This window comes from Megalobrama amblycephala, linkage group LG7 (assembly GCF_018812025.1).
Source record: "Megalobrama amblycephala isolate DHTTF-2021 linkage group LG7, ASM1881202v1, whole genome shotgun sequence".
Classification (NCBI taxonomy): domain Eukaryota; kingdom Metazoa; phylum Chordata; class Actinopteri; order Cypriniformes; family Xenocyprididae; genus Megalobrama; species Megalobrama amblycephala.
In genome coordinates, this window is record NC_063050.1 from 15,044,580 (window position 1) to 15,069,404 (window position 24,825).

At 38.2% G+C, this 24,825-nt stretch overlaps 3 protein-coding genes across 4 annotated transcripts; 2 read left to right on the forward strand and 1 right to left on the reverse strand.

Annotated features, from left to right (window-relative positions):
- Nucleotides 1-1,491: 1,491 nt before the first annotated feature.
- On the reverse strand, nt 1,492-9,518 carry pus10 (pseudouridine synthase 10). 2 transcript variants are annotated; one of them, XM_048196060.1, is made up of 19 exons: nt 9,380-9,518; nt 9,148-9,271; nt 7,645-7,771; nt 7,339-7,539; nt 6,756-6,842; nt 6,630-6,664; nt 5,736-5,847; nt 5,599-5,660; nt 5,286-5,331; nt 4,516-4,580; nt 4,352-4,437; nt 3,646-3,771; nt 3,403-3,459; nt 3,183-3,259; nt 2,759-2,814; nt 2,348-2,465; nt 2,128-2,270; nt 1,813-1,912; nt 1,492-1,686 (listed from the first exon to the last, which is right to left on the reverse strand). In XM_048196060.1, exons 3-19 carry the CDS (start codon nt 7,768-7,770, stop codon nt 1,648-1,650), a joined length of 1,536 nt encoding a protein of 511 aa, XP_048052017.1. In that variant the 5' UTR covers nt 7,771; nt 9,148-9,271; nt 9,380-9,518; the 3' UTR covers nt 1,492-1,647. The 2 variants fall into 2 exon arrangements, with proteins under 2 accessions (XP_048052017.1, XP_048052018.1); XM_048196061.1 differs by having other exon boundaries at nt 9,148-9,285; nt 9,380-9,501.
- cct4 (chaperonin containing TCP1, subunit 4 (delta)) lies at nt 9,464-16,034 on the forward strand. Its single transcript, XM_048196059.1, has 13 exons — nt 9,464-9,730; nt 10,431-10,483; nt 10,616-10,705; nt 11,205-11,313; nt 12,049-12,313; nt 12,518-12,650; nt 12,802-12,941; nt 14,356-14,452; nt 14,571-14,681; nt 14,839-14,969; nt 15,202-15,436; nt 15,532-15,645; nt 15,894-16,034. Exons 1-13 carry the CDS (start codon nt 9,628-9,630, stop codon nt 15,906-15,908), a joined length of 1,596 nt encoding a protein of 531 aa, XP_048052016.1. The 5' UTR covers nt 9,464-9,627; the 3' UTR covers nt 15,909-16,034.
- A 2,495-nt stretch (nt 16,035-18,529) lies between these two features.
- LOC125271409 (CD209 antigen-like protein C) lies at nt 18,530-24,115 on the forward strand. Its single transcript, XM_048195485.1, has 5 exons — nt 18,530-18,924; nt 20,312-20,563; nt 20,670-20,776; nt 23,299-23,402; nt 23,606-24,115. Exons 1-5 carry the CDS (start codon nt 18,828-18,830, stop codon nt 23,739-23,741), a joined length of 696 nt encoding a protein of 231 aa, XP_048051442.1. The 5' UTR covers nt 18,530-18,827; the 3' UTR covers nt 23,742-24,115.
- Nucleotides 24,116-24,825: the final 710 nt, after the last annotated feature.

Consider the following 24,825-nt stretch of genomic DNA (forward strand, 5'->3'; position numbering starts at 1 on the left):
ATGCTCTTACACAAAATTTTACTTTGCAGTCTGCAATAAAAGTGCAAGCAAAACTTTAAATCTAGGATAGGACATTTCAGAGTGGCTAGCAATAGCAAGCTAGCTGGCTTTGAAAGCATGAGATCCCACCCTTCCTTCAGAGCATCACCAAAGCCACGCCTCCTTCAAAACGCGAGCGTCACGAAACGACAGTACGCCGTTAAATTACCTCACGTCTCAAAGCATATACAATAATAATGAGCATAAACAACTTTCAGAGTACTGACCTGTACCACTTGACTGCTGCAGATTCATTTCGATGTTGATAGTGTTGCCATAGAAACGCATATATCCGAGTTGGGAGACATGAACAGTTCCGGTTAGAACGTCACGGGTTGCCATCTTACGTACGGTTATGACATGGCGTGAACGCAACATAAACTCGTTTTGGTTCAGGAGGAACTGTAAAAGTCGGCTGCTGTTTGTTTTTGGCGCTCGGTGGCTGCCTGTCTACAACTCTGCATCGCCTCATTGAACGCGCTGATGACGCGTGATGACTGCGCGAGCAGGTGTGAGGAGGTATGGAAATACATGCTGACAGGCAGGTAGGACATCGAATTATTGTATTCGGACCGAATTCAATGATTGGACGAACATTTTTTGGACCTGAGACTTCCACAGAGGATATATGTACATTTTTAATATTTAGAACACTTCTGTTATTGATTGCTGTTAATCAGGATGTAAAGAAAGTTTCAACCAGTTTAACAAAAACTTTGCCTATCCTAGCTTTAATTCTTTAAAAAAATGCATTTTATAAAGCAATGTGTTTGGCCTTATTTCTGAAGCTGCAAGGGACTACAAATATACTCCTATGTGTTAAATGTAAATGAAACCTAAACATGTGTTTGTTTATATTTTGCTACTACAACTGTAATCCTAATATATGTGACCCTGGACCACAACACCAGTCATAAGGGTCAATTTTTAGAAACTGAGATTTATACATTAACTGAAAGCTGAATAAGCTTTCCATTTGATGTATGGTTTATTAGGATAGGACAATATTTGGCCAAGATACAAATATGATTTGAAAATCTGGAATCTGAGGGTGCAAAAAAAAAAAAAAAAAAAAATTGAGAAAATCACCTTTAAAGTTGTCCAAATGAAGTCCTTAGCAATGCATATCCACTCAAAAAAATAATTTGATATATTTACAGTAGGAAATTTACAAAATATCTTCATGGAATATGATCTTTACTTAATATCCTAATGATTTTTGGCATAAAAAAAAAAATATATCATTTTGACCCATACAATGTATTGTTGGCTATTGCTACAAATATACCTGTGTGACTTATGACTGATTTTGTGGTCCAGGGACACATGTATATATATGATTTAATCTAAACACTATGTAAATTTAAACTTGAAAAACAAAACTTTTTTTCTGTGAAAATTGCATATCCAAAAACAAATCTAGACTGTTAAATGAGGAACATGACAATAACATAAACAAAATTAGGCTGTTTTATTAAGGAAAAAGCATATAGTGCAATGCATTAGGGTTTGTTTTAATTCAACCAAATGACTATCAAACTAACAAAAAACCGTATGACAGAAATATATAGTCCTGACATACATAAACTGTTCTCAAAATCCCAAAGGTCAATCCGGAATAGCAGGAGGCCAGTCGATGTCTACGGACTAAAACAGACAGGAAAGAGGAATATTAGAGATTTGAGATAACATGCAGTGCTACTAAACATTTCCATCAATCATCCAAACCACATCAGCTGTGACTCGTGATACTGCATATTTAATAAAACGCACCTCGACGTCCAGCTCCAGAATATCAGCTTCGGTTTTCATGAGGTCACAGAGGTTGGGTTTAGTACGGCCGAAGTCTCCGTGCACAAACTCTTTAATGTAACTGCGGTGTCGTCCGTGAAGGGAAACCAGTACAACGGCAAAACATTTAAAAGTACATCAAATCATATCATCTTCTGTTCTTTCTTAACACTGACTTTGATCATTCAAAAAGTCTGGAATCATGAGGATGTTTTAATGTTTTTGTGAGCAGAAGAGACTTAAAAATTAGCTTTCACATGAGAACTACAGACGTGAATGTGAATTGTGTAAGGATACGTCCCGGCCTGTGTGCACAGCTTCAAGGTGAAGTGGTGTGTGTCCAGGTAAACGGCACTCATGGAGTGGATGAGTCTCTGTCGGACCGCCAGCGGCCGGCGATGCAGGACTCTCAGCGGAGTCTTCTGAGCGATCTTCAGATCCTAAACACACACAGACAATCATCAGGACGTCTCTTCTCATGTGTCCTGCTCAAACACATCAGAAAGCTCAGAAAGACCTTGATGTTTCCCAGGAATTCCAGATCAGTGTCGTCGATGGCTTTCTGTGTCCAGATGAGGGCGCTGTAGGTTTTAGTCTTCTCCTCTTCACCCTCTTTCATGCGGCTTGTTGCTTCCCTGAAGAAATAAACACATTAAATTATTAGGGCTGGATTGAAAATGTAGATTTCTCGATTCTCATTTTGATGAACCGATATTGATTCTTAAATACCAATAATCGATCTTTTAGTCTGTGCTGCTGTTCAGAATCAGAATACTCCAATATTGAATCGAAACCGGAATTGAATCGACTCGACTCGTGAAATGTATGTCAATGCCCAGCAGCCCTAACAAATACACTTCTTTTATAGATCTTTTGACTCTCAATGGATATTTGTGCTTATATATAACACACACACACACACACACACCTGGTAACAATCTGTAGGTATCGTACTCTGATTTTGTCCGATGACTGGTTGATCGTCTGCAGGACAGGAGAGAACAGGAGTCAAAATTCACATTGAAAATCTGTGCACCCTTATTCCCAGAAATGATATAAAGCCAGCCAATCAGATTAGAGCTTACAGTTTTGAAAATGATCTTGACATCTGTGTGAGCAATATGCATTTGAATGACAAAAAAGTGTTTGGGGCCATTTATACTTTCAGCCTCCCACAAAATATTAGGAATTGACTGTGAGGGTAGAACTGTAAAATACAGCTTCAAAAGACTTTAATGTAATGCAAGTATAAACACGACTGAAATGCATGAGTAATCATAACTATTACTAATATATTACCAATAACACTAGATATTCTCACACATTACTGAAGTGCAGGAAAACGCATGTACCTCCTGTAGTTGTTTGATCTCGGTTCTGTTGAATTTGGCTCGATGGGGGTTCAGAAGCTCTAGAGCGAACGGTCGACCTGAGAAACCACAGAAACAGCACATATATTATGACAATCACATGACCACTTTGACGCAAACCTCAATTCTTTAACATGTGTGTACATTTCCACAGACGAAATGTGTGTGGAAATGTAGAGTGTATGAAAGGAGTGCGTTTTACCATTTCCCAGAGTCCTTACGTCCACGTCTTCTCGTCCTGAAGATGAGAAGTTAAAACCTACATGGAAAAGACGAAACAAGACTTGACGGTAAATCCTGCCTGTCTAGAATCAATCTGAACACCTGTGCTGCTCGCAGTGCCAATTGGAAGCAACGTGTACATCGCCTACAATTTGGGATTTTGTATATCCTGTGAAGTCCACTTTGCGAGGTGATTAGACCATGCCAACACACAGATGCTTACCGTCAGCTCTGAACGAGGACAGGAGAGGAGCGGCGATCAGCTCCTCCACGGATCCATCCATCCGCCTCTCTCCATCGATCACCCACGGCGTCTGCGGAAGCTCCCGAGAAAACTTATTATACCGACCTGCAGAGACAGACGTTCAGTAAGATGAAGTTTTTTTAAAGAAATTAATACTTTTATTCAGCAAGGATGCATTAAATTAATTAAAAGTGACAATAAAAACATTTACAATGTTTTAATTAAAATTTTAATGTCAAATAAATGTTCTTTTTAACTTTCTATTCATCAAAGAATCCTGAAAAAATATATAGCAATAATAATATTAAGCAGCAGAACTGTTTGCAACATTGATAATAAATGTTTCTAAATGTTTCATCATTTTAGAATGATTTCTGAAGGATCATGTGACACTGAAGACTGGAGTAATGATGCTGAACATTCATCTTTGATCACAGGAATAAATTTTACAATATATTCAATAGAAAACAGTTATTTTAAATTATAATAATATATCACAATATTACAGTTTTTACTGTATTTTTGATCAAATAAATGAAGCCTTGGTGAGCAGAGGAGACTTCAAAAACATTAAAAAAAAAAAAAGAACTCTACCGACGCCATATATATAAATACAAATCACACTGAAATTATGGGTTGAGTTGACAACATAGAAATCTGATGTTTAGTAACTATTTGGACGTACCTGCTATAAAGACAGACGTGTGGAGACATGTGGTGTCCAGCGCTGTACATCTGGTGTTTGGTCTCTTTGGTGGACATGGATAATGCCTGCACATGACACAACAAACATTAAAAGAGAAGGACCAAAAACTGTCTCATGTGAGCATGAAAACTGAAAACACTCACCTGCTAAACTTCTCATCAGAGATCTTCTCCAGAGCTTTAACCACCGCCATCCTGGTGAAGATGGACTGAGGGACAGAGACCAAGAGGAATACAACTACAGTTCTTTCATATTTAAAATAGGCACTTTTGGTTTTAAAGAGGACTTATTATGCTCCTTTTTTTTTCAACTTCCTTCAGTGTGTAATGTTGCTGTTTGCGCATGAAAAAGGTCTGCAAAGTTACAAAGTCCCTCCAAAGAGAGTTGTTCTCTATATCAGTAACACCGTTTCTGAACTCTCCGAAACTCGTCCACTGTAGTCTTGAGTTTTCTTCTGGAAATTAACATGTCACAATATTCCTCATTTTAATAATTCATACACAGAATAAAGGGACGGGGCCTGGTTGAGTTGGTTAGTCATGTGTTGAAACTTGCAGTAAGGTAAGGGGCAGGACATTTCCCAAACACACTCGAAATGGTCCACCAATCACAACACACTGGTCGAGCCGAGCTCAATGAGCTTTTCATTGAGTTTTTCAGAAGGAGGGGATCATAGAGACAGGAACTAAACAGAGCGATACTGACAGACAGGGAAAAGAGGTGCTGCAACAATGTCAAATATGTGAAAAATAATGTTTTTTGAACATTCAAGCATGAAACCCTATTCTAGTAGAGCCCAAAACCAAATCAAGACTTTGATAATGGGCATAATAGGTCCTTTTTAAAAGATAGTGGAGAGAGATGGGAACATGGAGGACTGGAATTACAAAATGGGAAAAATGGGAAACCTTACCGCTTTGTTTTTGGTGGGTTTGAAACAGTCTGGACAGGTGTTTGCTCTGCCCAAAGAAAGACACATCTGTGTTAATCAGGAAGTGCCAACATTTGGACCCATTCTACATGATGGCAAATTTACATTTATGCATTAAGCAAAGTCTTACAAAAGTTGCTTTGTATAAAAGCATAAATGTAAAATGATAATGTAAATACTCTAATTACAAATTCAGTGTCGCCTGCATTAGTCAAGCTCAACCATTCAAACCTGCCATTAAAGGTTAGTGCAGCGCAGGAAAAAAAAAAACACTTTTCATCATTGACCCACTTACAAGAAATGACAGTCCTCCTCTGTTTCTGGGTGTACAAACCCGACACTCACTTCACACGGACTCTGCAGATCACAGAACCAAGAGATAAGATAATAGTCAATTATTCACAAACTCAATCAGGAAGGAGGAGGACTCACATTGGCCAGGACAGCAGCTCCCAGTTCTTGGCCGATCTTTCCCTGTACGGCCCACTTGAATGCGTCCTTCACCTGGATGACATCATCTTTACCTAAACACATGCTCTTCTCCCTGAAAACACAACATCTCTGAACATTCAGTCACTTTAAACCAGGCGTTCTCCACTCTGATCCTCTAGAGCCACTTTCCTGCAGAGTTAGGGCCGGTCCCAATGCACACACTTGCAGTCTTGGTCACTCGTGTGTATTTGTGCAAGACTGACTCAAGTACACTTAATCCAGTACACTTAATGTACACTAAATCCACACTATCGCTAATAGTGCTTTAGAGTGAGATTTGAGGCTAACCGTATCCCAACATTCATCACAACTTTCAATGTTAAATATAATTCGGTTGTAAATAGTGAGCGATATGCATTGACACAAATTACATTATTTGAGTGGTTCATTGATACAACATGACTCTGTTGTTAGAAAAGAATTGCGTAGTGACATCATTGCGTGACGGCGCACGGAACCGATGAATCATTGATTTAAAGATGAGTCTTTTGAACCGGTTTATTGAAACGAACTGTCAGAAAGAACTGGTTCGTGGAAATGAATCGGACTTCACATCACTAGTTCTAAAACTGCAAAGTGTTGCACATTTTATTGGTGCAAATGCAGCAGCGCATTCACGCACTGGTTTAAGTGTGTCTCATTGAGTAAAAAAAGTCTTAAAAAATGCTTGCGGTCTTCAAACCCACTTAAACACTTAGGCCAAACTATGGAAATACATCATTTAAGTAGAACGCAGCCCAGGACAGTGGACCTCAAGGGCCAGAACTGACAACCTCTGCTTTAAATGGATGCTGTTGCTTGCTGGGAATGATGGGAAATGTGTTGCTTACATACCTGACTTCCTTTTTGACATGCAACCAACAGGAATGCTGTAGAGAAATGCACAGAGAAACACATTTTGTCCATATTTCTATCACAAAAATAGATGGTAAACCAATCATCTGTGGCGGCAGGACTCACCTCTCTGACGGACAGCTGAGCGGGAAGAGAAACGGTCAGCACTAGACTGTCAAACTCATACTGCTGCTTTTTCACAGCATCTGACACCTGCGGATTAAAAAAAATCCATAACGTCCACATGGCAGCAGAATATAGATAAAAAAAAGTACCATAAAGAATACAGTAAGATCTCGTTAGTTAATGCATTATCTAACATTAGCTAACAATGAGAAATATATATTTTTACAGCATTTATTAATCTTTGTTAAAGTTAGTTTTTGACTTTTTTTTTGCCAAGATATTTTGTAAATTAGTTTGGCGTTTTGTATTTTCCACATGTTTTAAATATGAAAAAATGTAAAATATTTTCATGGTTTAATCGAACTTGTAGGGTCATTAAACACAAATATCCTCTCCAGACACCACTTTTGGCCACTACTGTATATGTGAATATCAGCCAACTGTATATAATGGACCCTATATTTTTTTTTGTGTGTGTATTTATTTATTTATTTTATTTAGTTGTTGTATTGGTACAGTGAATCTTGTTCTGTGGGATGGTGTTCTTTATAGGCATTATCAAAATTACAATAAAAACACATACCTGTTTGGCGAAAGTCGAATCACAGAAGTCCTGCAGGATTCCCAAACAGACGGGACAAATGTCTGAGTTCGTCTCCTTCTCCGCTGGTGTAACACAATCCTCTTCCACTCTCATGCGTTTATTCGGCGGCTCGTCTGTTTTGACCTCATCAGAGGGGCTGTTTTCCTCATTGATGAAGGTGAGAAGCTCCTTGTGTATGTCCTACGAACAGAAATGCTCATTAATGCCAGTCATACTGTATACATACACAATGACGCACCTACATCGGGCAAAGCCAGCTGATTTTCAGGCTTGAATATGACAGACCTGGTATGATCGTCTGTAAGCAGAGGAGATTCCCACACAGCAGAAGCGCAGGACGCATCTCACACAGCAGCCGGCGCACAACAGCTTCCTGACCACCGGCCGGTCCTTCTCTTTGAGGGACAGCATGCTGAGGAGAATAACAGCGTCACATGCTGTACAACATGTCCTCAATACATGTCATGATGTGATGACAAATGATTTATTTATGGAGTAGTTCATATAGGATGCTAAACTGATAAAGTATATTTAATAGTATATTATACCAACTAAAATCTAAAAATAAAGACTTTTTAAGGTAACTCTTCACAGCAAGGTCCTATTAGTTAACATTGGTTAATGCATTAACTAACAATGAGCAAATACATGTGGTAGAGTATTAATCTTTGTTAATAGAGGTTATGTACTTGACGTCACCGTCGACCGTTATGACTGCGGCCACGCCCACTGAGTGGCACAAAGACTGAGCGGCAGCATTGGTTTTCAGCGTGAATGGCGCGAAAAACACACAAAACACTTCCAAAATGGGAAAGAGCTTTGTGATTGACTGTACAAATAGCTTTGACACAAAACCGGAGGTATATATTTAAAGAGTGCCGAAAGCTACAGAAAAAAGAAACAAATGGATCACTGCAATTCACAGAAACAACTGAACTCCAGCAGAGAAACATGTTTTGCAGTTATCATTTTGCGTCGAAACGATGGATTTTGGGGTAAAATCATACCTGTATTGTTATATATTGTGTTGACAACTCATCAATTAAATATTTACCATCTTGTATTCTGCATAATTGGGTGTTTTTAAATAAACACTGAGAAAAACTATACAAGTTTTAGGACTGGACAATATGACGACATATATAACATTGATATAAGTGATCATTGTTGCTTTATTCTAACTAATATAGTTAACTAATGTTAACAAATGGAAACTTATATAGAGTTGCATATATTATAAACAACTTTCTTTAATGAGAATCATAGTTTCAAAAATTAGCTCTGTGATGATAAGTGCATAATTTGACATTAAATGTAGCAAACAAGTCACAACATTTGATATACATCATGAAATTATGATATACATCTTAAAATTATTATGTTTTTGTTGTTGTTTTTGTTTATATTGCAACACACCCAAAATGCAATCTAAAATTTTAGAAAAAAATATGCATAAATAAATAAAAATAAGACGTTGGCCTATCTAAAGTCTATCTAAAACTAAAACTTTGCTCAACTACATGTCGTTAATGTACTTTTTGGTTAATGTACTTTTTGTGTTTCCATAAATGTACATTTACGATGCTTTATTTGATAATACGTAAAGGGGAAGTTAGAAACATTAAAAACATCATCATGATATAAGGACAAAATATTTTGGATTATTACCGAAGTGTCTAGTAAGAGCTTGCATCAGTTACACCACACGGTATGTATATGACAAACACAAACAGCACGTGTTTTATAGAAATACCGCTATCTAAACATCATGTCCACCATCCTGCTTACCTTAACTGGATCACTTCAACTCTTCATTCAGACCTCAGAGAAACAGTGAACCGGCTGCTTGCACGCGCGCGCTGACAGACACATGTGTTTATGAACACAGCAGCTCGCGGTCTCACTTTTTATCCTAAAGCATAGAAACTGTGCGAATCATATATTATAAACTATAAAACACAAAATACTCTGACATTTGTATAAGGGGGCGTTGTAGACCTACTACAGCATATCTACTTACTGCAACTGTCTCTTCTTGGGCATGTTTTAAGACACCCCTGAACGTCATCCTCACGCGCCGCACTGTCACGCTCGGGGTCCTTTCTCTGTTACCGTCGCGACCGGTGGATCTGGAAGGTTCTGCTTGGGATTTCTGAACTTGACATTATCTGAACCCATCCGAACCGCAGAGACGGCCTAGAGAGACCGGGCGACGTCCATCTGCGTCTGTGAAATCTGTGGAGCAACATAACATAAGTATTAGCCATCATGCCTGAAGCGATGTCGAACGGGTCTAAAAACAAAGGAGGCGCGTATGTGGACCGGGACAAACCCGCCCAGATCCGCTTCAGCAACATCAGCGCCGGGAAAGGTGAGAGAGATGGATATTCATGTTCAATCTGAGAGAAACACTGACAGGGATTAGTTTTATTATATTGTGATGTGCAGAGGGAGCATGAGTCAAGAGGAGTCCTGTACCGTTATAAACATGATAATATCTGCACAAATGCCTTCATTTCTGCAAAAGTGGCGTATTTAAACGCATTATTTGATGAGAATGTAGCCATGTGTGGTCCTCACAATCACAATGCACACTCACTGTCCTCCATATAAGGTGTGGTCTTCATTTTGACAACACATGACGCACTCAATAATTGTGTACATAAATATGTGCGTATGAATATAATCAACATATAAATATTTTAATTTTAATTCAAATAAAAAAAAAGAGCAAACACATTTCATTCATTAAAAAAGTCTTTATTGTGCGTAGAAATTTGACTAAAATGTATTTTTCCCCATATGTATATGTGTGTGTGTGTGTGTATATATATATATATATATATATATATATATATATATATATATATATATATATATATATATATATATACACAAATTTTTTATATATATATATATATATATATGTGTATGTGTGTGTGTGTATATATATATATATATATATATATATATATATATATATATAAATGTGTATGTATGTAATTCATAAATGTCACATTTAAATATGGCAACAGCAGGTGTGATGATTGATCTTGTATTTTGATTGACAGCTGTTGCAGATGCCATCAGAACGAGTCTGGGCCCTAAGGGCATGGACAAAATGGTACTTTTTTTTTTCGTTGATATAAATCTCGTCATATAGTATGACAGTTTTATGCTTCGCTTGACTTGGTGTTATATCAATCAATAACTGTGTTTTTTCTGTGCACTGAGTGAATGTTTTTGTTCTCTGCAGATTCAGGATGGTAAAGGAGACGTCACCATCACCAATGATGGAGCCACAATCCTCAAACAGATGCAGGTGCTGCATCCTGCGGCCAAAATGGTAAATCCGTGATTCAAAGATGTTTTTCTTCATTTCTATAACCTGAAAGTGCTGAATGAAAGCGTTTGTTTTAGTTTGATATTGTTCAGATTACAGTGTGGGGAGAAATTCAAACATGAATTGCGATTCTATTTTCTACCAATTCAAATCGATTAACAAATTTCAAAAATCCTCTGAATGTTAAAGAGTTAGTTCACCCAAAAATTAAAATTCTGTCATTTACTCGCTCTTGTGTACAATAAAAGCCTAAATTCAATTTGTTCATTGTATAAAGCAATCGTGTCTCTTCAGAAAATTTGGACTAAACAGCTCAATTCATATGGAATATCAATATAACTTTGTAAAGTGGTAGTTGCGTAGCTGTCAATGGAGGGACAGAAATAGCTCAGATTTCATCAAAAAATATCTTCATTTGTCGTTCTAAATGATTCCCACCCCAGTCATTGCATGTCAGAGGTCACGTCTGGAGTATCATGGGATACATCTGTGTGTGTTTTAGATGGTGGAGCTGTCTAAAGCTCAGGATATTGAGGCTGGTGACGGCACTACATCAGTGGTGGTGATTGCTGGAGCTCTTCTTGACGCCTGCTCTAAACTGCTACAGAAAGGTAAGCTTTAGTTACAATAAACCTGTTATTTATAAACTGGACATTAAAATGAAATGGATTTAAATATGTTAGCACTAGGGATGCACCGATATGAACATTTTGGCCAATACCGTTAATTATTTAAATTTGAAAGCCGATAACCGATATATTGGCCTTGTCTCAAGCACTTCATCATAAATCAAATATATAAAGTAGAGTAGCCTAGTTTGGACTAGTATATGTTTTAAAATGAATTTTACACTCCTATGGATTGCTTTCCTTTAAATAAAATTGGTTGCCTTAAAAATAAAACAATGCCTAAATAATGGAAACAAGTCATTGGACGACATTACTTAAAGGAATAGTTCACCCAAAAATGAAAATTATCCAATAATTTACTCACCCTCTAGATATCCTAGGTGTATATGACTTTCTTCTTTCAGCCATAATAAAATGGCTCATCCCAGCTTTGTAATGGCATTGAATAGTGGCCGAGTTTTTGAAGCTCCGAAAAGTGCATCCATCCATCATAAAAGAACGCGTATCAGCCGATACCGATATGGTGGCCGATATATCGTGCAGCCCTAGTTAGTACTGCTTTAACATTATAACCCTCTGATGCACGATGTCATACAGTGGACAGATGCCATTTTTAACCATTCAGGTTGCCCTTTGACCCTTTCTCATAATTCTTTATTTGTCATAGAGGTGTTTATTTATGATAGCAAGTTTTACATGGTCTGTTTTTCCTGCCAGGAATCCACCCGACCATCATTTCCGAGTCCTTCCAGAAGGCTGTTGAGAAAGGGGTGGAGATCTTGACCTCCATCAGTCAGCCGGTGCTGCTCAGCGACAAAGAGACGCTTCTGAACAGCGCCACCACCTCGCTCTGCTCTAAGGTGGTGTCACAGTACTCCAGCCTGCTTGCGCCCATGAGCGTCGACGCGGTCATGAAGGTTATTGACCCCGCCACCGCCACTAGCGTCGATCTCCGCAACATCCACATTGTCAAGAAACTCGGGTGAGACGCAGTTTAAATGTAAAACCTGGCAGATACACTGAACTTTTAGAATGAAGGCACACAGAAACGTATACATTGTCAAAAGCAGATACTCCCCAGTCTTTATTCTATCTCATGTTTTCAGGTTACAGACAGTTTTCAGGTTTTAGAAAGAAGTAGTTTCTCTTAGCAGAAATAAATTCATGGATGTGTTTGTGTTTACAGAGGGACCATTGATGACTGTGAGCTGGTGGATGGTCTGGTGTTGACTCAGAGGGTGGTGAACACTGGAGTGTCCCGTGTGGAGAAGGCCAAAATCGGCCTCATCCAGTTCTGCTTGTCCCCTCCCAAAACTGATGTACGTGGTCATATGCTTTTTTTTTTCTTTTTTTCCAATTATAAAATAAAGAGCTTGCTAAGAAGTGAAAAGTTTCTTCTTTCATCTATAGCATTGGTCAAGATCATAGTCATTGTTTTAATGTGTTTGTACGGTGCTCTTGTTGGGACAGATGGACAATCAGATTGTGGTGTCGGACTACGCTCAGATGGACCGTGTGCTCCGCGAGGAGAGAGCTTACATCCTCAACCTGATCAAACAAATTAAGAAAGCCGGCTGCACTGTGTTGCTCATCCAGAAATCCATCCTGAGGTACAAAATCACCACAAACCTCCAGTCGCTGACAGAAAACATGACATGCTAACCTTGCTATATACAGTAGTGGCCAAAAGTGATGTCCGGAGGGGATTTATTTGCACAATATTTGCTTTTAATGACACTTCAGGTTCAATTAAACAATCAAAATATGAGTATGTTACACTGGGAAGAAGAATGCACTAAACTTGGTTAAAGTATTAAAATAACATTACTTAGCAAGAAAGGCAAACTATCATATAATTAAAAATGGATAGAAAATAGAAATAGGCATAGAAAACAAGAAGCTCACAGGAAATAAAGCATACATTTAATACAATTAGGCTTGCTGTGATAGTTGGTGTTACTGGTGTTCAGCCGCAACACTGGTTACATCACTTGTCACCACCACCTTTGTTTTAATTTTTTATAGTAATAAAAGTTCATTTAGTTCAGGTAGAGAACAAACACTTTGATTAAAAACTGAATGCATCTGCTCAATGCAGCATGAGCCTGAACGAGAGTCGCAGCACAGATCAGCAGCAGGAGACAGGGTTTCATTTATCACGAGAGTGAGAAGCTGACGATGGCAGAAGATTTGGTTTCAAAGCGAAATGTAAACGTGCCTATTTGGCAATATTTTGGATTTAAATCCAATGCTAATAGGGAACCTAACCTAACAGTGGATACGCATCGTTATGAATGGCTGTGCGCATTTTACTTACGCTTTTGAAATAGCGATTCAAAAGCGGGGTGCAAAAAGAGGGAAAAACTCCCAACATTCCCCACCTGGTGATACCGGTATTGCCGGTGTTCTCTCAAACTTTGTGCATGCCATGTAGGGTTGGGTATCATTTGAATTTCAGAAATTTCGATTCCAATTCTTATCGATTCCCTGAAATCACATGTAAAATAACACTGCATAGTTTTCTTTTCTAAATAAAATACAGATTAATCCTTATTGAAGTAACAAAAGTTATTCAGTCAAGATCAGTGAGTGATTTTCTTTTGTTCTTGATTAACATTAATGACACAACCGGCAGCAGGTTTATTAGGCTGCTGTCACTTTAAGACCTAATGCATGGATCTAGACCTAAAGTGGAATCTAAATTTTAATTTTATAACAAGTATCCAATTCCAGAATTGCCATTTATTTTTCGATTCCTAATCCTCAAGTTCTTCCCAAAGTTGGTTATTGGAAGACCTGAATGACTTGTCAATTCAGGTTTATAATTTCCCAAAGGGTTTCAATGGTTTTAAGGTCAGGGGACTGAGGAGGCCACTTGAAGACTTTAGCATGAACACTTTTGTTCCACACAACTTTGTTGCATTCGCCATGTGTTTGGGATCGTTATCATGTTCAGAATATGGATTTGTGTATCAGCCTCTGTCAGTGGTGCTCAACATGTTTGTGGATCCTTGTGTCTTTCAGAGATGCCCTGAGTGATCTGGCCCTTCACTTCCTCAATAAGATGAAGATCATGGTGATCAAGGACATTGAGAGGGAGGAAATTGAATTCATCTGCAAGGTATGATCAGCAAGATCCAGCTCTGTCGTGAAACCACTAAATGCTTTTTAGTGTAAAGTTTGTCTGATATCTAATACACATTCTGAAGTGGACATGCCTCTTTCTTCTTTCCCATCAGACTATTGGCACCAAACCTATAGCTCATGTTGACCATTTCACTCCAGAGATGCTGGGAACAGCAGAGCTTGTAGAAGAGGTTAGCCTGGATGGATCTGGCAAACTAGTGAAGGTAACCTAACTTTTATAACACACATGCATCTCCAACTGAACATGTTTTGTTTTTCTCCTACATTTATTTATAGAAAGATACTCCAAATGCAGAAATTCAGATGTTTTCGCTCTGTCCGTGTTGGATAATGACAGCAGTGTGTTGTTTGTGTTTGTAGATCACAGGATGTGTAAATCCCGGAAAGACGGTCAGTATCGTTGTCCGTGGTTCCAACAAACTGGTGATTGAGGAGGCAGAGCGATCCATCCATGATGCCCTCTGTGTTATCCGCTGTCTGGTCAAGAAGAGGTAACAGAGATCACAAGGGACTCCAATGTTTTTATATGTTTCTCAATACATAACCATAATACATAATTTTTCTTTGTGGATGCTGTTATTCTCTCTGAACAGTCGGTTATCATGACAAAATAACCTTATAAAGTTCATACACTATACAGTTGAGTGTATAGTGTGTCATTTGTGACACAACTTTTGAATCGGTAGAAGCTGTTTGCTTACTCCTCTTCCTGTGCGTCTGCAGAGCTCTGATTGCTGGCGGTGGAGCACCAGAGATCGAGCTGGCACTGAGGTTGGCAGAATATTCCCGTACTCTGGCCGGCATGGAGGCGTACTGTGTGCGTGCGTACGCCGACGCCCTTGAGGTCATTCCCTCCACTCTGGCAGAGAATGCTGGTCTTAATCCCATCTCCACTGTGACGGAGCTGCGCAACAGACACGCTCAGGGAGAAAAGACCGCTGGGATTAACGTCCGCAAGGTGTGACTCTCAACTAATCAATAGTGCCACCTACGGACAGAAAGCTGTAACTGCTGACAGGAAATGAGTGTGTAACATGTCTTTTGGTCTCTCAGGGTGGGATCTCTAACATCCTGGAGGAGCTGGTAGTTCAGCCTCTGCTGGTCTCCGTCAGCGCACTCACCCTCGCCACGGAAACGGTCCGCAGCATCCTCAAGATTGATGATCTCGTGAGTGATTTATGTCTGAGTTCTTAAAGGGGCAGTTCACCCAAAACTGAAATGCTATCATTTACTTACCCTCAGGTTGTTCCAAACCTGTGTGAATTTCTTTGTTCTGCTGAACATAAAAGATATTTTGAAGAATGTTGATTTTTAAAGGTTTAGAGGGGGTGTGACTACTGCCTTAAAGGACCATAATTAGTGCTGATGTTGACTGTAAATGTACAAACATTAATGACGTCTCGTTTGTTCTGCAGGTGAACACACGATAATCTGTACATGACAAGTGAAGGAAGATCCAAGCCCACGCTGTAACCCCAATAAGACCAACTGATCTGTCGCTGTCTGTAGCTGTTACCTGGAGTAATTTAATAAAACATGTTTTTTTGACACGCCAACTCTGGTCTTTTGTTGTTTTTTGTCTTTGATATATGTGGTGCATAAAGTCATTTATGTACATGGTGGTTGTCATGGCCAGTGCATTACTGCATGCCAGTAAGTTTAATCTTATTAGCTGATCTGCTTATCTGATCAGAGACAGGGCTCTGCTGTGAGGCTTGAGAAAGTCTGAGATCAACAGCAGACCATTCTTATTTCTAATCAACAACCTTGAGAGTTACAACCCAGGTTTATAGTACACAAATAATAATACACCAGAATGGGGTACTGGAGTTGTTTCCAAAATGACACACAATACACTATGAACTATGCACATGTACTCAACTGTGTAGTATATGAACTTTATAAGGTTATTTTGTTATGATAGCCTCTCCCCCTCTATTTAATTAAAGCTGTGACGGTTAAGTTCATCAAGTGTCCACTTGATTAATTAAGTGCATTATCTGGGTATTTAAAGAGGACTTTTTCTTGGAATTTTTAGTGTGAACACCGATTTATTCTACAAAATGGCATAGAATAATTGGGACACACCTAAATTAAATTGAGTGATGTAAACAATGTCATTTCCTTGGTGTCAATTTTATGGAATGTTAATTTCAGTAATGGGGTGAAATCATGCCATAATATTGCACGCAAATGTTTATGGGCACAGCTAATTATGGTGCTTCATCTCGTCTCTGCTGCAACCTGTGTGTAACAGATCGACAGACCAAAAGAAATGGATCTAGCAGCAGTAAATATGGACTTGGATGGCCATGACCTGACTTACTACCTCATAAAGATCCTGATTGCGGGAGGCTGAACTTCACCATCGGAGCGGTGAGAGAAATTCCCACTCCAAGGAATACAGCATTGCAAATGCCAATGGTTCCAGCAAGTGATCTTCCCAGATCCTCTACCATGTGTGAAATCTCAGATCCAAAGTCTTCAGCAAAGATGGCCGCCACTCCAGAGTCCCGTACCATCATGGCCACCATTCCAGAGTACCTTCCCGTCATGGCCGCCATTCCAGAGTACCTTCCTGTCATGACCGCCATTCCAGCAAGTGATCTTCCCAGATCCTCTACCATGTGTGAAATCCAGAGCCTTGTCCTCTAATGGCCGCCTTTCCAAAGTCTCCTTTTTCCATCATGGCTGCCATTCCAGAGTCTCATCCCATCATAGCCGCCATTCCAGAATCTGGTCCCGTCATGGCCGCCAGGCCTGAGCCCTCAGCCAAGATGACCGCCTGAGCCTGTTTCTGTGAGAGAATTTCCTGAATCCGCTCTTGTGAGAGAAATCCCAGAGCCTGTTCTAGCTCTTGAGTCAGCACCAGTAAATAAAGCACTGTCCATTATGGCCACAGTCATGTTGTGTGTTAGTGGGCTGCACACACATGGGCTCCAGCCCCTGTCCAGAGTCCAGTGATGGCTTCAGCCCCTGACCAGAGTCATATACCCACTCTCGTCCCTGAGCTTACCCATGAGCTCAATTCAGAGTTCTCCTCAGCCCCAGAGCTCAGCCAGGAGGCCGCTCTCTCCCCAGAGAGAGTGGGGAGAGAGGGTGGGGGGCTACTATGTCTCTGCGTCTCCAGTGCCCTCTGACGGCGAGTGTCCACTGGCGCGGAGCAGAGCAAGCATTTTCAGTTCATTCCTATGGAAGTTGCTCTTCACGCTTGCACTGTGTATTGTGGGAATGATAGCGAATGAAGAAAGCGTTTAGAGCGGCAGAGATTGAAAAAAGTTTGGGCAGTTCTCAACTTTATGCAAATAGCAAGTGGAAAACATGGGCGGCAGCCAATCTCTGAGGTTCAGGTAGAGATGTCTGTCTTGAGCATTTAAAATATGCATGTAGTGCTGGAGTTTATGCTAAATTTAGTGCGTAAATCATATTGTTTGCACATTAGATGTTTTGCAGGTTTGATGCTTTCATTGTGATTGATCGCCCTTGAGGCTTCCTACTCTGCTTAAGCCTCTCCTTGTCAGCCTCCAGGGCACCCACCCTTCCACCCCTATGTATGTATTATGGTGCAAGGACACGCCTACCTGGAGGGGAGAGTACTGTCATGTTTAAAGTTTGTTTTTGATCTGTTTTCTTGTTCTGTTCATGTCTTAGTTTCTAGGTTTGTTTTCAATCTGTTAATTGGTTCAAGTACTCCTCTGCACCCTGTCATTTTGTTTCCATGGTTACATATTGATTTGAGTCTCAGTTCAGGTGTGTCTCATTTGTCTTGTCAGCTGTGTCTCGTTTTCCTGATATGTTTGCCTGTGTATTTAAGCCTGGGTTTAGTTCTGTATAGTTGTTGATGATGTCTATATTATGCTAGATTGATTGCTTGGTTTTATAAAGATTTGAGTTTGTTTGAAAATAAAGACTGCTGCATTTAGATCTTGCTTCAACTCTTCTCTGCTGCAACCTACATGTAACACCAGTGCAGCAGCTCACAGCGGAGAGCAGGTTTATCAGACTGACGTGATCAGAAAGGAACAGAAACATTAAATTCAGGGCACTTGCTGCTGTTTCCTGCATCATCAACACAAAGGTCTAGTTTGGGCTGTTTAAGGGTGTTTGAGTCCATTTGAGTGGTCACAGATTCCTCTTGTTGACTTTTGAAGCTGATAACATATGGTTGAATGTACAATACACAAACGTAGTCTGCAGAGAGTTTTTAAGTTGTACTGCAAGTCTTTATTCTTGTTGAAGGCAGGTGTGAAATGAAACAGCTTCCTGTTTAGGTGTCAGTAAAAAACACCTCTCATTCTGAAGATCACAGCTCATCTGTAAAGACGTACTGTCCAACATAAGAGCCAAATATGGAATTAGACAATTTTTATCAAAATGTTGGACGCAGAAATATTAAGGACACATTTAAACCTCGAACACTGAATCACAGGCAGGATGAAGAGCGCAGTAAGTAGAAAATTACTTTAAATCAGAGATGCTGTCGCAGATGGTGTTAATGATGTTACTAATGTCTGAGGAAGTGTCATACAATTTCAAATAATTTTTCTAAGAATAGTATGTCAATGTTTCTGCCTTTATATTTATTTAATTAACACTTATACACAAATACTTTCAATATGTTAATCTTTAGATATTTTACAGTAAAGCAATGTTTGTCTTGCAAAAGGTCTTATTGCATCATTATCTAAAGACAAATATAGATTAAAAGGTTTATTTGAATTATTTCGTACAACCCGGATTCTGGAAATGTAGGGACATTTTTTTAAATTAAATAAAATAAAAACTAAAAGACTTTCAAATCACATGAGCCAATATTTTATTCACAATAGAACATAGATAACATAACAAATGTTTAAAGGGAGACATTTTACACTTTTATTCACTAAATATGAGCTCATTTCAAATGTAATGCCTGCTACAGGTCTCAAAGTTGGCACGGTGGCAACAAATGGGTGAAAAAGCAAGAAATTTTTAAAAGATTTAGCTGGGAGAACATCTAGCAACTAATTAATTTAATTGATATGAGGTTTGTAACATGATTAGCTATAAAAAGGGATGTCTTAGAGAGGCAGAGTCTCTCAGAAGTAAAAATGAGCAGAGCTGTGAAAGAGAAAGACCTTCCAGCGTGTTATCAGCGTTCAGTTCAAAAGCCAGCATCTCTGATGGTATGGGGGTACATAAGTGCATACGGTATGGACAGATTGCTTGTTTTGGAAGGCACTATGAATGCTGAAAGGTATATAAAGGTTTTAGAGCCACATATGCTCCCCTCCAGATGACATCTATTTCAGGGAAGGCCTTGTGTATTTCAGCAGGACAATGTATAACCACATATTGCAGCTATTACAACAGCATGGCTTCGTCGTAGAAGAGTCTGGGTGCTGAATTGGCCTGCCTGCAGTCCAGATCTTTCAACTATAGAAAAAAATGTCAAAGATGACCACAAACTCTTCAGCAGCTGGAAACCGATATCAGGCAAGAACTGGACCAAATTTCAACACCAAAACTTCAGAAACCCATAAATTCATCTTCAAACTGTTTTGAATAGAGGAGGAGATCCTACAGCATGATAAACATGCCCCCGCCCCAACTATTTTGAGACTTGTAGCAGACATCAAATTTGTAATGAGCTCATTTTGTGCATAAAATTGTAAAATTTAAACATTTGTTATCCATGTTCTATTGTGAATAAAATATTGGCTCATGTGATTTGAAAGTCTTTAAGTTTTCATTTTATTAAAATTAAAAAAAAAATATCCCAACATTTCCGGAATTCAGGTTGTAATCATAGGACAGGTATTCACTGATATCTGTGTTTCTGTTTGTTTGTAAGGAGGAAGTAGATGTTTGGTGTTGATGACAGTGTGTCTCGGGCTCATTTGTGTTCTTCTGCTGGTCATCATCATCTTCATCACAGCAGAGAGAGAATCTCTGGTCAAGAGTTACAAGAACTCAGTTGAAGAGATCAATCAGACCATCAACAGCTTACAGGAGAATTACACTGAACTAACACAGAAGAAACTGGAGTTAGAAAGCAAAGTCACATCTTTGAGTGATGACCTGACAAGAGAAGCTTCTAAACGAGGTTAGTACACAACTGTTTTGTCTAAGTAATTTATTTTTTCATAGTTCTCTTTATCTTTACTGTATATGTACACAGTTTTGAAAAGTGGTTATGTAAGGTGGTCCAGGTTATTTTTTTTTCATATCCCATGAGTTGAAGAGCTGGTCTGAGAGCAGGCAGTACTGCAGGGATCGAGGAGCTGATCTGGTCATTATCAACACTGAAGAGAAGCAGGTGAGTTTGTGTGAGAATCTCATTCATTTCATTTCATTTATTTATGAAGCACAAATAAACGCAACAAAAGTTGACCACTGTGCTGTACAGAGAAAAGAATAAAATCAAAGACGGTAGTAGTAAAAAGACATCACTAAATAAAAAAAAAAAAACAAGAAAAAAAAAAAAAAAACAAGAGTTAGAATGAATGAAATGCAAGACTAAGAAGATGAGACTGTAACTTCGATTTAAAATCATATAAGGATGAAGCAGATCTTACAGATAAAGGAAGACTGTTCCATAACTTCGGACCGGCCACTGCAAACGCACGGTCACCTTTCATCTTCAATCTTGATCTTGGATAAGACAGAGTAATACTGTCTGAGGATCGCAAGCATCTAACTGACGTATTCGCGTTTAAAAGGTCTGACAAATAGGAAGGTGCCAGACCATTTAAAGACTTAAAAACAAACAGCAAAATCTTAAATTCAATTCTATAACGCACTGGCAACCAATTAAGAGACGCTAATAATAATAATATATATATATATATATATATATATATATATATATATATATTTTTTTTTTTTTTTTTTTTTTTTTTTGGTTTACAAGCCCCAGTTAAAAACATGGCTGTGGCATTTTGGACCATCTGTAGCCGTGACATGGAGGATTGGGGTAATCCAACATACAATGAGTTACAATAGTCCAATCGAGATAAAACAAACGCATGTGTGACTCTTTCAAGATCCTTAGAAGACAGAAAAGTTTTAACTTTTGACAGAAGTTTAAGATGAAAAAACATGACTTAACTACTGAATTTATATGTTGGTCAGACTTAAGGGAAGAATCAAAAAGAACTCCCAAATATTTCACAGTTGGTTTGATATAGGAATTTAAATGACCACAATTAAAATTTGGTTTTCATTTTCCCACTGAGGGCCCAAAGACAATTACTTCAGTCTTGCCCTCATTTAAATGAGACATCCAAGATCGTACATCCTCTAAGCATGCACGCAAGGTTTCTAGGCCTTGCTTGTCATTATGTTTTAAAGGTAAATAAATTTGGGTGTCATCTGCATAAAAATGAAAAGACACTCCATGCTTCCTAAAAATTGAACCTGGAAGCATGTAGAGTGAAAACAAAATGGGAGCCAGAATAGATCCTTGGGGAACACCACAAGTTAGGGGTGCTACAGATGAAACGGCATGACCAATACCTACTGAAAAGGTTCTATTAGTAAAATAAGATCTGAACCAGCTAAGGGCAGTTCCTTGGATGCCCACACATTTTTCAAGGCGTGATAAAAGAACATCATGATCAACTGTATCAAAAGCTGAACTCAAATCTAAGAGTACTAAAATTACTGAGTTCCCAGAGTCAACGTATAATAAAATGTTATTTAATACTCTTAGAAGTGCAGACTCAGTACTATGATTTTTCATAAATCCAGACTGGAATTTTTCAAAAATACTATTCTTTGCCAAAAAACTCTGTAACTGCATAAATACAGCTCTCTCTAAGATTTTTGAAACATAAGGTAAATTTGGAATTGGCCTAAAGTGCGATAAAACAGTTGTGTCCAGATTTGGCTTTTTCAACAGAGGTTTCACCATAGCGTGTTTACAAAAAGCTGGAACAGATCCAGAAAGAAGGCTCTTATTTGTAATTGCTAGAATCCAGTCCCCAACACTATCAAATACCAATTAAAAAAATTGGGTAGGAACAATATCAAGAGCAGAAGTAGTAGGCTTCAGCTTAACAACTGAATCCATTAACCAATATATTAATCACCTCAAATGAATTTAAAAAACTAGTGGGACTCAAAAAAATCTACAGGGTCATCAGTAAAAGGAATAATGGACTGTCTAATTACATCTATTTTATCCACAAAAAATCTTAAAAAGTCTTCACACGAAGTTGAGGACTCCACTAAATAAGTATTGCTTGTTGGATTAAAAACAGAATTCAATATATTAAATAAAGTCCTGGGGCTGTTAGTGCTTTTAGAAATTAACTCAGAAAAATAGTCCGATTTGGCAGCTTTCACGGCTTTTTGATATGTAATTAAAGACTCCCGTAGGATTTCATAGGATATTTGTATTTTATCCTTTTTCCACCTGCGTTCTGCTCTTCTGCAGGCTCGTCTTAAACTACGAGTGTTGCTGTTTAGCCATGGTTCAACTTTGCTTTTATGTTTTTTTAGTTTCATAGGGGCAACAATATCTAAAACACTGGTGCATAAAGAATTAAACATGTTAAGAAGCTCATCCACATTTAACACATTAGCAAGATAATCCACAGAAAGCAAATGACAAGCCTCATTGAATGCTACTGAAAAATTATCCACAGATGTTGGACCAAACAGGCCAACACGTGACCATTTTGCAGGTCTAATAATTTCAGTAGTATGACAAGAGATATCAACAGTAAACATAATAGGCTTATGATCTGAAAAACTTAAACCACCAATATGAACATCTGAAACATCTGTTCATGAATGAGAGGAATCACACTTATTCCTGTTCTCATTCACACACAGAGGTTCATATCTTCATTCGCTAAGGAGAGAGTGTGGATTGGTTTGTCTGACATTGAGAACAAACACAGAATGATATGGGTGGATAATTCAACACTGAATCAAGGGTAAGTGAAACACACAGAAAACCACTGTGGATGTATTTAAGTCCTCTTAATTCTCATTTAAAATTTAGATAATCACAACCTTCAAAAATCAGATACAGCTCTTCCACAAACACAATTATGACAACAGGTTTGCTGAATGAATAAAAACTTTAATTGAACATTTGAGGTTCAGAGTAACTGAAAATCTGACACATTTTGTTCAGGTTTTGGTTCAAATATGAGCCGAATAACTATGAAGGAAATGAGGACTGTATTGAACTGAACCCTACAAAAGACCCTGTGAACAACTGGAATGATCAACCATGCTCTCACAAGAGGAAAGGGATTTGTGAGAAATAGTCGTCTGTTTTTGCTTCTATTATTTCATTGAATCATTTTTATTGTGCATGTACAATTTCTGCCAGCAGATGTTCATATGAATTTGTTATAAGGAAAATGTCAATATGATATTATTCTAGCTGTTATCATGCCTCTTATTTGTTAGTCTGAAGTGTTGAAGTGAAAATTACAGTAAACTACCGAAGTCTAAAGTGTCCCAGATTGCACTGATTCATTGATTCTGATACTGAGTGTCTGTGAAACTGCCTTTGTGTTGTATTTCTTTCACTTTCCATAAAATGGTCAATAACCATTATTAATTGACTAAATTGTATTTTATTTTTGTTTTGTTTTCAAGTTATTTTAATTTATTAATGTACTAATAAACGCATTAGTTTGTGGTTCAATTGTTTTACCGTTTACTGCACTTTGTTACAGTATTTCACAATTGCTAAAACACATTTCTTGAAACCATCACTCATTTTCTCAAAACATTAAACACAAATCCAATCTTCAAACTAATTTCACAAAACCTCTGACTCTTATGGCAAAATCAAACAAAGCTTTCAGATTATACACACATTAAACAATATATAAACACTACAGATCATTCATTAGACACTACATTAAAAAATGGAAAACACAACATCCAGAACATGAGGTTACAGAAAAAAAAAAAAGTATATTGTATCACAGTAAACACATTTTGCCATTACATAAAATGTATAGAAATCACAAGTAATGTGAATTTAAAGTATACTGTATGTACTGCAAGTACAGTATTATATCCAATATTATACAGTATTGAATGTCTGTATATACAGTACTTACATACTGCAAACATACAGCAGTCTAAATGCAAATTACTAAAAGGTCAAAGAAAACTCTATAAAAGCACGATACAGTACACAAAAAACACAGATACTAGTATAGTATAGTATAGTATAGTATAGTATAGTCAAAGCAGCTTTAGAGTGATAACAGGTACATGATGATCAGTAATGCAGAGGGTTCATTTTGGCTGTACAGCTCTAAAAGAAAATAGTGTCATTGTTCAGCTGAAGTCAGTTCAGTGTTGATTCACTTACATTGTAAAGACCATCAA

Coding starts and splice junctions, on each gene's coding strand:
- LOC125271409 (XM_048195485.1), top strand. CDS start 18,828: ATGGAATTAGACAATTTTTATCAAAATGTTGGACGCAGAAATATTAAG. Junction 18,925..20,311: donor CAGGCAGGATGAAGAGCGCA/GTAAGTAGAAAA, acceptor TTTGTTTGTAAG/GAGGAAGTAGATGTTTGGTG. Junction 23,403..23,605: donor AATTCAACACTGAATCAAGG/GTAAGTGAAACA, acceptor CATTTTGTTCAG/GTTTTGGTTCAAATATGAGC.
- pus10 (XM_048196060.1), bottom strand. CDS start 7,770: ATGCTGTCCCTCAAAGAGAAGGACCGGCCGGTGGTCAGGAAGCTGTTG. Junction 4,438..4,515: donor TCTGATGAGAAGTTTAGCAG/GTGAGTGTTTTC, acceptor TGTCATGTGCAG/GCATTATCCATGTCCACCAA. Junction 3,260..3,402: donor CGTAAGGACTCTGGGAAATG/GTAAAACGCACT, acceptor GTGGTTTCTCAG/GTCGACCGTTCGCTCTAGAG.
- cct4 (XM_048196059.1), top strand. CDS start 9,628: ATGCCTGAAGCGATGTCGAACGGGTCTAAAAACAAAGGAGGCGCGTAT. Junction 10,484..10,615: donor CTAAGGGCATGGACAAAATG/GTACTTTTTTTT, acceptor TGTTCTCTGCAG/ATTCAGGATGGTAAAGGAGA. Junction 10,706..11,204: donor TGCATCCTGCGGCCAAAATG/GTAAATCCGTGA, acceptor TGTGTGTTTTAG/ATGGTGGAGCTGTCTAAAGC.